Source organism: Dasypus novemcinctus, chromosome 2, assembly GCF_030445035.2.
Source record: "Dasypus novemcinctus isolate mDasNov1 chromosome 2, mDasNov1.1.hap2, whole genome shotgun sequence".
NCBI classification, from domain to species: Eukaryota; Metazoa; Chordata; class Mammalia; order Cingulata; family Dasypodidae; genus Dasypus; species Dasypus novemcinctus.
In genome coordinates, this window is record NC_080674.1 from 45,317,778 (window position 1) to 45,330,096 (window position 12,319).

At 38.2% G+C, this 12,319-nt stretch overlaps 1 protein-coding gene across 1 annotated transcript in view; it reads right to left on the minus strand.

Moving 5' to 3' along the window:
• Positions 1 to 12,319, minus strand: part of OXCT1 (3-oxoacid CoA-transferase 1) — a 185,941-nt gene that overhangs the window by 142,596 nt on the left and 31,026 nt on the right. Inside the window, exon 7 of the mRNA XM_004448214.5 lies at positions 11,137 to 11,197. Within this exon, the coding sequence (XP_004448271.1) occupies positions 11,137 to 11,197 (61 nt within the window). The remainder of the gene's footprint in view (positions 1 to 11,136; positions 11,198 to 12,319) is intronic.

The following is a 12,319-nucleotide window of genomic DNA, read 5'->3' on the forward strand; positions in this document are numbered from 1 at the left end:
GATCAGAGAGGACTGGGATAAACTGTTTCTAACTGTCCTCATTCTTCTAGCAAAGTAAGTAAAGTGGAGAACTTTACTAGGTAAATACTAAAGCACAATGAAAGGCACTTAGCATATTATGCTTCACACAATGAATGTCAAATTGGACATTTCAGTCAAGTTCTCATAAATATTAGGTCTCCACACCAATCAAGCATTTTTTGTGAGTCCAATACAGCATTAGCAGTAGTAGCTGCCTGTGTGTGTATGTGTATGCTTAAAACTAATCTGATTAATGAAGTTTCTCAAGATGGTTAGGATGTGGAGAGAGCTATAATTCTTTCCTATTTGTAAATATTTTGTTCTTTTGACTTTATCTTGTAAAAATTATGAATTTCACAGTTCTTGAAACTGTATCATAAGACATTAACAATCTAAAGATTAAAAATAAAAGAAATTTAAGAGAAAAGGAATTATGTTTATCCCCTAGGCAGTTTCATTTTCTCTAAATCAGGAAGTGAGATAACTAAAGTTACTAAAAGATTGATACATTACTCGGCTTGCTTGGTGGCAATTAAATGTTTACAGGATCCACTGACGTGACTGAGGCACCTGGGTATAATCTACTTTGTTCTCACACCTTGAAGACCTTGGTGTAAGTGTTGGATTCTTAAAGCCTACACCCAAAGCATAAGCAACAAAAGAATAAATGGATAAATTACTTAAATTCTTTTGTAATTCAAAGGACTTAATCAAGAAGGTGAAAAGACATTGCACTCAATGAGACAAAATATTGGAAAACCATATATTCAATAAAGGTTTGATTTCCAAGCAAAATAAAGAGATCCTACAACTCCACAATAAAAGCACAAGCAGTCCAATTTAAAAATGGGCAAGTGACTTAAATAGACATTTCTCTAAAGAGGAAATATAAAAGGCTAAAAAGGACATGAAAAAAAAAAGTTCACTACCACTAGCTATTAGGGAAATCCAAATCAAAACTAAAATGAGATATATCATACCTCATAGAATGGTCATTATTTTAAAAACAGAAAACAGTAAATGCTGAGGAGGATGTGGAGAAATAGGAAAACTCCCTCACTATGGTGCAGCCTCTGTGGAAGAGAGTTTGGCACATTTGCCAGGAAGGTAAATATAGAACTGCCATATGACCCAGCAATCCCTCTACTAGGAATATATCCAGAAGACCTGAAAATAGTGATGCAAACAGACATTTGTACATTGATGTTCAGAGTGACTATTCACAAATGCCAAAAGATGGAAAAACCACCCAAGCGTCCATCAAACTGATGAATGTATAAACAAAATGTGGTATATACATATGATGGAATACTATGCTTCTCTAAGAATAAATGAAATTGGACATATATGATAACATGGATGAACTTGAAGACATTATGCTGAGTGACATAAGCCAGACACAAATGGACAAATACTGTAGGTTTCACTAATACGAACTAAATACAAAAAATAAACACATGAAGTTAAAACATAGAGTATAGGTTACTAGGAGATAGGATGAGAGCTGAGAAGGGGTATTGATGCTTAGTGTATGTAGAATTTTTAATTAGCTTGACTGTAAAAGTTTGGAAATAGAGTTGATGGTAACACATTATAGTGAGTTTAACTAACACTGCTGGTTTATAAATGGGATTGTGGCTGAAAGGGGTAGTCTAGGGATGTAAATGTCAATTGAAAGAAAGGTAGAGAATAATCTAGGGACTGAATAACAGTGAACCCAGAGGTGGATGAGAATTGTGGTTAATAGGACAAATATAAGAATGTTCTTCTCTATGAACCAGAACTAATGTACATCACTATTACAAGGTTGTAAGAATACGGACATGCATGGGAAAAATACAATTAGTGTAATTTATGGACTAAAGTTAATAGCAATATTGTAATACTCTTGTATCAATGTCAAAGAAAGTACTGTTTTAATAATGGGGGGTATGGAAAAATATACCAAATACATGCTATAGACCATAAAAAATCAAGGAAAACATTCGAAAATTAACAGAGGCAATCAATGACTGTGCGACTTTGCAATGAAACAGGGACCGCCGATTGTACACTTTGGATGGATTGTACAAGGCATGGAACTATATAACACAGTAAACCTTGTATTGGATGATGGAAGTTGGTTAACAGAACAAATGAGAGCATTCTCTCATGAACTATATAACAAATGTATAATACTAATACATAGTGTTAATAAAAGGAGAGTGCATGGAAAAAATTTACCAAATATATGCTATTTTGATGATGTTCTTTCAAAATCTGTTAACAAATGTTTGACAACAATGCAAAGTGTTGGTGGAGGGGTGATATATGGGAATTCTACACATTATGCATGATTGTTCTGTAAGCTCTCAACTTCTCTAATAAAAAAATATTAACTTTGTTTCTACCTTCTATTTATTATAAGGTAAAACAACAACCAGTTTGGTCACCTCTGCTAACTTCATGAGGAATTATCAACACAAAATTCTCCAAACAGGACCAGAGAGAGTCATGGAAACCAGGATGCTCCAACTTCAAAAACACATTCTCCATTTACCTAAGAGTTTTAAAGTCTGAGTTAGGCCTACTGACCTCTTGGAAACTATTACAAAATGCACTAAAAACTGAAATTACAGTTTCACATACACACTGAAGAAGATATTGTCATTAGTCTCAGGAAAGCTACCGTCACGTAAGGCTTCCCAGCCCATGACCTTGCACTGAAGAAGCAAGTGCATATCATCCCTGTTCTTGAAACTCACCAGGAATGCTCTAGCCTCAGACCTCTCTGCTTGCTCCTCCTTTTGCCCACTCTTACCACGCCACCTCCCCACTACCTCCAGAGTGCTGCACAGCTAGCGTCCCTACTTCCTGGAGGTCTTTACTAAAAAGCAGTCTCAGTAAGGGCTTTTTCTAGGCACATTCTATATCTAAAATTTCAGTTTTTACCCCTGACATTTCATGTCCCTCCCTTCTGCTTTGTTTCTTTTCCTTAGCATTTAATCAATATCAAATACACTATATATTTTACTTATTTAACGTGTCTATTGTTTATCTTGACCATCAGAACTTAAGCTCCATGAGAGCAAGGATTTTTCTGTTTTGTTCTCTGCTGTGTCTGAGAAACCAAGAGAAATGTCCAGCACACTAGGAGCTCAATAAATATTTGTTCCTCAAGTGTGTGAATTTCTGAGCTTCAGTAAACTTTCGTTAAAATGTCATAGAGATAGAATAGCTGGAGCTTGCTTCAAAATAATATAGAAGGTAATAAAATTACCACACTAGTGAAAGATGTTGTTAATGTGGGAAAGTGTGGGAGGGGGAGGGGGTGAGGTATATGGGAATTCCCTACATTTTTTATGTAACATTTATGTAATCTAAAGCTTCTTTAAAAATAAAAATTTAAAAATATTAAAAAGAAAAGAAAAAAAATAATATAGGAGGAGGGAGAAGAAGATGGGGATGTATAAAGGGCAGGAATGCCAGTGGGTTGATAGTCTTTGGAGGTGGGTGATGGGTACAGGAGGGTTGATTATAATATTCTGTTTACTCTTATGTATGTTCAACATTCCCCACAATAAAGACTAAACACAAAAGTTTTTAATAATGTCAGTGGCACTGCAGAGCAGGCACTTTCCATACCCATTCAACACGTCTGCTTGGAAGGACAGCCGATATATCCCTAATCATTATCTCTGTTTGATCTAAGGAGAAAGGATTTGTGGCAGGCGTTGGTATAGAACATAGAAGTCATAGTTCCCAAAGCTTCGCTCATACAAACATAACAAAAAGTCTTAGGACATCACTTCAGAAAATAATTTTCCAGGTATACATACCTTATGACCCAGAGAATTGTGTTGTTTTTTTTAAAGCAAAGGACCAATAAACATAATCTTTCTGATAAGAGTTGCCTCAGTGCAGGAGTCAGATGGATGCAACTGAAACCCCTTGTGTAGGTTCACAGGTGTTCAATTTATTATTACGCTTCATAATCTACATCTGCTACAAGCATATAACATTTGTGTGCCTTGAATAGTCTGTAATATAAGTATTTCTTTCAAATGCAATGTATATTCGTGTAAACAAAATAAAAATAATTGTATTTAAGTCATGGTAGTGAATATACTCATTTTAACTAAAAGCTGAAAGTAGCTAAAATAGTTGGACAGGCCTTGTGAAAAGCTCTGCTGTCTTATAACACCATCCACGGCACAAACAAAACAAAACCAGTCCAGTTATTTCGGTCAGAAGCAGCTTCAGCAGCCTTCAGTGGCTGACTCAGACGACCTTTTCCAACAACGCATGCAGGCCAGGCTGCTTGCAGGAGACAAAGCCTCAAATGGCTCCTGAGTGAAGCACGCTCCTGTCTCTCCTCCCAGGTTTTCTATTATAAGCCCTTAAAAAAATGTTGAAATAGGCCATTTCCCAGAGAAACCCAGGATGTTGGGATACACACACAGAAGACAGGCAGAGAAGCTCACAGAGAGTAGAGGGTTTAACAAGACCATACTGAGAACGAGCCAAATGAGTTCCCTTTAGGCTCGGTAGTTCTTGCTGCTCCTCATTAGATGCACACAACAATGCCCAGGAGTCCTTCTCTGGCTTGGTTTTGCACTTAAACTTGTGAGGTTTATCAGGGAAGGCTTCACCCACTCAAAGGGAGGGAAGTCCGGAAATAATACTGTCTGGGCTAAAAAGAGAAACATTTTTCCTGCATGTGTGCCAAGATGTGTACTTGTACTATTTTTCCAAGTAGATACCCAATTCCTTAAGAGTGGGGAAAGCCAGGATTCACTACACGACAACTGTGTGGTGAAACATGCAAACGGCTGCAGGTTTTAAGAATTACACATATAATAGTCACATTGGTTTCGTTAAAGGGGATACAATTGATAACTTCTTTGGTTCCCCACAACTCATAAGTTTGTTGAGAAAACAATGGAAAGGGAAAACTTTTCCACAAATGAGTAATTTCCCCGTTAGAGAAACTAGAACTCATTCACGCCAAAGTCAAATTTGACCTTTCTCTTTTGATTTCAAGATAAATTTACTGATTTACTTCTTGAGATAACATACTTACTGTAAACTAACTATCATATAAAGAAGAAACTATAAACAAAAAGCAAGAGGCAGTTTGTATGCTCCTTTGCCACCCTGCTTCTAAGCCCACACCCCTGCAAATTTCTATATGTCTAAGAGAATCCTCGCTAATATTTTAGATACTTATACTTCTACCCTCCTTAAAATTCAAATTACAGATGTAGAGATGGAGAAAGTTTGAAAAGATGTAGCATCATGGAATGCTAAGATGCTGGGATGGAGCTTCAGAAGACAGGCTCTCACCCAGACTCAGCTACTGAAAAGTCCTCCATTTCCTTATCTATAAAAGAAAGAAAATGTAAACCATAATGTAAAACATAAGATAACTAAAAATTTAGAAAATTGTATAGTCTAAAATATAAACCATAATGTAAACCCAAATGGAACCATGTTTGATAGCTATTGTCTCAATATCTGTATATCAGCTGCAGCAAATATAATATGAACATGTAAAAAGATCATTGTTTGGGAAGGGACAAAGGGTTTGATGTTGGATATGTGGGAGTACTGGATATTGTATATTTGAATTACTGTGATCTAAAACTTATGTGAAGACAAACTTAATAATTAGAGAAAAAAAAAAGGATGTAGACACTGAAGAAGAAATGGAAGAAATTGCCTTGCCACTGCACTGTACACACAGGGCAACACCTATAGCAGTGATGAAAGGCAAAACGTCAAAAACAAAGCTTTCCATTTTTTCATTCTTTGATACCTTAATTTATTTTTACTTAATTTTTCTAAATTAGTATGTATTCTATATCTAACCTTTAATCCCATCACTATACTCCATTTTACTATTAAAGGAACCTGGCAATATATTAAGCTTCATTTTTAAAGAAGTTTTGGACTACAGAGAGGTTCAGCTATGGCAGGAGAGGAACACTGGTATAGGGTGTTATTGATAGGAGGTATATGGTTGGGAGGGAGTTCTCCAGGGAATGTATACAGGGTACATAAAAGTGTTTGGATATTTTCATAGTGGTTTCAGTTAAAAATGACAACTGAGGGAGTGCTGAGTTCCTAGCCAGGGGAGCTCTATCACATTCCCCAATGGAACAGCAACAATCCCCCAAGTGCAATGGCAAAGACCAATAAAGAAGGATTGTCTAACAATGAGCCCTCAACACTGATGGCTATGATTATGAGCCTGTGTGCCTAAAATATGAACTAGGCCTAGAGCTGCAGGGTGCCTAAGAGTTACCTCTTGAGAGCCTCCATGTTGCTCAAATATGGCCTCTCTCTTAGCCAAACTCAGCATGTAAATGTATTACCTTCCCCCGAGTGTGGGACATGACTCCCAGGGATGAGCCTCCCTGGTGCCAAGGGATTACTACCAATCACTAACTGGAGAGGAAACTAGAAAAAGACATCAAATAAAAGGGTCAACTCAGACCAGCAAAATATCTCAGCCTACATGCAACATCAGGTGTTAAAAACTGCTTTTTGACTTTGGATAAAAGGGGGAAATGGAAAGGACAAATGAGTTTATATGGCTATGAGTCTCCAAAAAAGAGTCAGGAGGTCATCAGAGGGGTAACACTTATGCACACCTCTGCAGGATACCAGAGACAGCCAAAGTAGATAGAAACCCAGGTACTGGTTCTCCTGAGGGCTACAGAGACCCACAGGTTCTATGGTCATGGCAGATGACTCTGGAGTTCAGTGCCATGTCAGTTGGCCCTACTTTGGAGTTTGTGTTCCTGAGTGTAATGGCGTTGGACTCAGATATAACCTTTCTACACATGCCTCTTCTGTCACTTTTACCGGACCTGTGATTGGTGTTCAGGTTGGTGTATACTCAAGAAACCTGAACCTCTGGACTGTCCATTTGAAAGCAAGGCCCTGAGCCTCAGCAGAATTGCAACTCCTACCCTCTGGTTTATTGGACTTACCCTGGCCAGCTAACAGGGGGGTGAAGAAGGTCAACCACCAGACCAGGGAACCAAGAGTACCTACAACTGCAAGGAGAAGAATTGTATCCATCATCCATGTGGAATCTAAGCTCCCTCTTGATGTAGAGGGAGACTGGACATAACCATCTCAGGGTCCACAAGATGGAAGAATAGAGTATGGATTAGAGTGGACTTACTGGTGTTCTGCTGGGGAACTGTGTGACTAGTAATGGAAGAAATTGTAGTATTGATTTATGTGGAGAAAGTGGCCACAGTAGCTGCTGATGGTAGAGAGAGGGAAGAAGAGAAATGATGTGGGGGCATTTTCAGGACTTGGAGTTGTCCTGGATGGTGCTGCAGGGATGGATGCTGGACATTGTGTGTCCTGCCATGGCCCACTGGGTGAACTGCGGGAGAGTGTAGACTACAGTGTAGACCACTGTCCATGTGGTGCAGCAGTGCTTCAAAATGTATTCACCAAGTGCAGTGAATGTGCCACGATGATGGAATAGATTGTTGATGTTGAAGGAGTGGGGTGAGGGGGGTGGGGGGTATATAGGGACCTCATATTTTTTTAATGTAACATTTAAAAGAAAATAAAGAAGAAAAAACAAAGAAAGAAGATGAATTGAAAGCTCTAAAAAAAAGTCTTCAATTGTTAAAGATCCCACTGCTAAAGATACTGTAGGATTAGGGAACAGATGTATCTCAAGCAGTTGAGCGCCTGCTTCCCATATGGGAAGTCCCAGGTTGTTTGCAGTGCCTCCTAAAAACAAACAACAAGCAAACAAACAAAAAAACCAACTCAGGGGAGTCAATGTGATTCAGTCCCACATACAAGGTTTTGGGTTTAAGACCCAGCAATAAAAAAGATACCATAGGATTAGAACAGACATTCCATAGTCAAGTTTAGGGTTATTTGTGAAAAGCTACACAATAAATGAACCAAAGAGTCCAAGAGAAACAAACTCCATGAATCCAGGGAGCTATTGATCACAATTTTTCAAGGTGGGGAAACGGACTTTGGCCCAGTGGTTAGGGCGTCCGTCTACCATATGGGAGGTCCGCGGTTCAAACCCCGGGCCTCCTTGACCCGTGTGGAGCTGGCCACGCGCAGTGCTGATGCGCGCAAGGAGTGCCGTGCCACGCAAGGGTGTCCCCCGCGTGGGAGAGCCCCCATGCGCAAGGAGTGCGCCCCCTGAGGAAAGCCGCCTAGCGTGAAAAGAAAGAGCAGCCTGCCCAGGAATGGCGCCGCCCACACTTCCCCTGCCGCTGACGACAACAGAAGTGGACAAAGAAACAAGACGCAGCAAATAGACACCAAGAACAGACGACGGGGGGGGGGGGAATTAAATAAATAAATCTTTAAAAAAAAAAATAAAAAAATAAAAAAATAAAAAAAATAAAAAATAAAAAAAAATTTTTCAAGGTGGGTGGTATGGGAGGGAAAGTCTATAATTGGAATAATTAGCAAGGAAGGCCTGGAATGGAGGAATAATTTGGGCAACAATCTCTCTATCTGCTTGATTCTAATCATTAGCAATGAAATAGACTACCTAAGGAGGTTTGAAATCTTTCAAGAGTTTAAAATATCATCCATTTGTGATTATTTGAGAGTATTTAACAAGAAAGTGAAAAAGAGCAGGCACCCCAGAATCAGTCTCTCCGTGGTTCTATCCTGACTCCACCTATCTGAGTGACATCAGGTATGTAACTTAACCTCTTTGTGCCTTAAAATCCTCATCAGTAAAATAAGGGAAATAGATTGCTACCTCATAGGGCTAAGGTGAAGATTAAAGGATGTAATGCACATAAAGTATATGGCAGTGACTAATACATAAGTACTTTATTAATGGTAGTTATTATTATTGTCAATATTTAGCAGGCAGGAGAATATGCAGGTAATTTTATGATCTCTGAAGATTCCCCTTAAATACTAAGAATTCAGAGTCCCACTCATAATCCCCCATCTCTCTAGGACCAGTGTAGAATACAGCAGGACAGGGCTGGAAGCGAAGGGTCGTGGTATGATAGAGGCCAATGCAGGTAGTGAAGTGCACAGAGTATAGCACAGAATCAAGAATGGGCTTGGTAAAGGTCCAAGAAACTCTCTAGACTCAAAATAGTATAGAAATCACATAGTCAAAATAGGGCTTTACATCAGAAAATGCCCAATCTAGTCACAACCCCCAATTCCAAACTATTTTCCACTTCCGAAAGCACAGTTCCCCACAATTTAACCTGTTTGCATGTAGACCCCTTCTACTCTGAGCATGCCACCTTGCAGAGGTAAGGCTAAAGGAGAAGCTAAGGGGGCTGGCTTTCAATAATTCCATCATCTAAATAGCTGGTTTGTGTATGCTCCTAAACTGGAATGACAAATAGGTTTCATCTTGATTAGTCTAATCCAGCTCTATCCAAATAATATTTCTGCAACGACGAAATGTTTCACATGGATGATGATCAACAGACTGGCATGAGCCACTTGGGGTTACTGAGCATTTGAAATGGGTCAGTGTGACTGAGGATCTGAAATTTTTCTTTGATTTGATTTTAATTAATTTAAATAACCACATGGGGCTAGAGGTTGCAGTGTTGAACAGTACAGGTGAAATTGAATGGGAGTGGCTGTTTGCAGCACCATATTAACAGGATCCCAAGGTGAGTATGGGCTCAACAGGAAAGAGTGTTGAGCTAGAACAGAAATGTCTGCTCCCCAACAAGGGAGGGCAGCCTTTATCACATCTGTAGGGTCTGTTAAAGGACCTTTTCTCCCCTACATCAATCCCTCTTTACTAACATTCACAACGATTCGCAGATACTCAAGTGTCATTTTCCACTTTTGTAAGAAATAAGATTGGCTGAAAAGATTATAATAATAGAAAAAAAAAAAAAGAACTTCACTAAGGACACTGCTCCTTGGTACTCAGAGAAGAAATACAGATTTCTGGCAGCTTTACAGAAGTACATAAAATCAATAAGGTGTTAAACAATTATTTTATGTTTTGTTATAGGACTTTCTTCAGTAATGTTGCAGAAGCGTGCCATGGACAGGTTATAAAAATGATTCAACAAATTAAAAAAAGAGATTATACAGAGACAATAAATACATCTATTTTATTTTTTTAACATCTATTTTAAATGCATAAAATATACTAATGTCACTGCAAAGGAAACGACCATCTCTGGGTTGCAAGTACCACATCCTCCAGCATTTTAAAAATAAAACATTTCACTTTCCAATGGAGAAACAAAACTCTACCATTTGATTGTTTCAAAAATAGCACTGAACAGCCTCCAAGAAACACCATCTTGGCCAGGCATATAAATGAATCAAAATATGCCACATACAACACCACTATTATGCTAAAGATCAGGATTATATATATTCTCATGTCCAGATCCCAGGAAGAGTTCCTATGAAGCCCTCCCAAGAGTACACTATCTAACACTCCCATGAAAATCTGGTTCCAAGGTGACCCTCATGGCTTCGTGTTGAGAATTATTTTGAAGACTTTTGGGGGGTTCATATATGTACAGCCAAAATGGGAGGGTATGTGTATAAGCACCTATAGCTACCCCAGAGCCTTAATCCCTGGGAAGCTCTAGAATAGTCAAGCCTCTCCCAAATCCTAAAACACCTAAAGGAAATTCAGCTGGGTTTAATTCAACTGTTCCAAACACAGTCACAGCTAAGCAATTATTAAAACTACCCTCTCTCCTTCCTTAAAGAATTCACAATATCTACTATAGTAAGACAATAAATTTTACCTGATAAATTTATTATTTTCCTGGGATTCTATATGTGAAAGTTCATCTTGGCATTTCACTCAAGAAAGTCTATTTTACTTAACTACCAAAAGGACTTTTATAAACTGGTTCCATAACTTGATTCTTAGAGACAACATTCTATTGAGGCCCTAGGTAACCCGAAAGCTGACATTACAGCAAAATTAGATGTAATTATTTGTCAACCATTATAAGTTTAAATAGAACCCCTCCATATCCAAAATAAAAAAGCTCTCATTGCTTGTTCTCCAAGAAACAAATGAACTGTTAAACTTTTTCTGAGACTAACACATAATATCAAGTTAAAAAATTAACACAAGAACAATTAGAAATAACTTTCTTCACTTACCTCTACCACTGTAGTTTCTGCAGCTTTGCACATAGGCAAGTTGAAATTCCTTGCACTTTTCCTACAGTAGGGGTGATGAAAATAAGGAAATGGGGAGAGAAGACCAAAAATAAGAAACATGTTTTTCAGCTTTTTTTTTTTAAGATTTTTTATTTTATTTCTCTCCCCTTCCCCGCCCCCCAGTTGTGTCCATTCGCTGTGCGTTCTTCTATGACCACGTCTATCCTTATCAAGGGCACCAGGAATCTGTGTTTCTTTTTGTTGCATCATCTTGTTGTGTCAGCTCTCTGTGTGTGCAGCGCCATTCTCGGACAGGTTGTACTTTCTTGCGCTGAGTGGCTCTCCTTACAGGGCGCACTCCTTGCGCCTGGGGCTTCCCTAGTGGGGGACACCCCTGCATGGCATGGCACTCCTTGTGCGCATCAGCACTGCGCATGGGCCAGCTCCACACGGGTCAAGGAGGCCTGGGGTCTGAACCGAGGACCTTCCATGTAGTAGGAGGCCCTATCCATTGAGCCAAGTCTGCTTCTTGTTTTTCAGCTTTAAAATGTTATCGATTATAAGAATTTCTATGAACTAAGAATCTATACATCTTTTTAAAAAGAATGCACTATACTTACCATTACTGAAGTTTATAACATTTTATACATAAAAACAATACTTTGACTACTTCATTCAATTTAGATAGTTTTTTAAGGAGTGGAAGGAAAGAATGACTATTTTTCATGTTTAACATAGAGCTTATACACAAAAAAGTAAAATGGATATTTAGAAATATACTCTATTTAAAATTAATCCCACCTAAAAAAACTAATTCCCCTAAATCTTTTAACTGGGATGCCACTATGTTTTTATAGTTAAATATTTCACTAAACAACTTTTTCTCACTAAATTATTAAGAAAAAACCATAATAAATTCTTCATTTGAGAAGATATAGTAATTATATTCTCTATTAAAAAGAAGCATATTGCTAAAATTAAATAAATGATACATTCATAGGTAATTTGTGAGTCACCTACAAGATCATTCTGGAGGGCCAGTTTCTAATGAAATTTTTGAAAGCCCAACACCCACATCAGACACTGAAGTGTAAAATCTGAAAGTGCCAATTTGCCAATGGTTTTGTATTCCCAAGTTCTTAAATAAGTGCACTGCTCCTAACCATAAAAACTAAAATGCAGT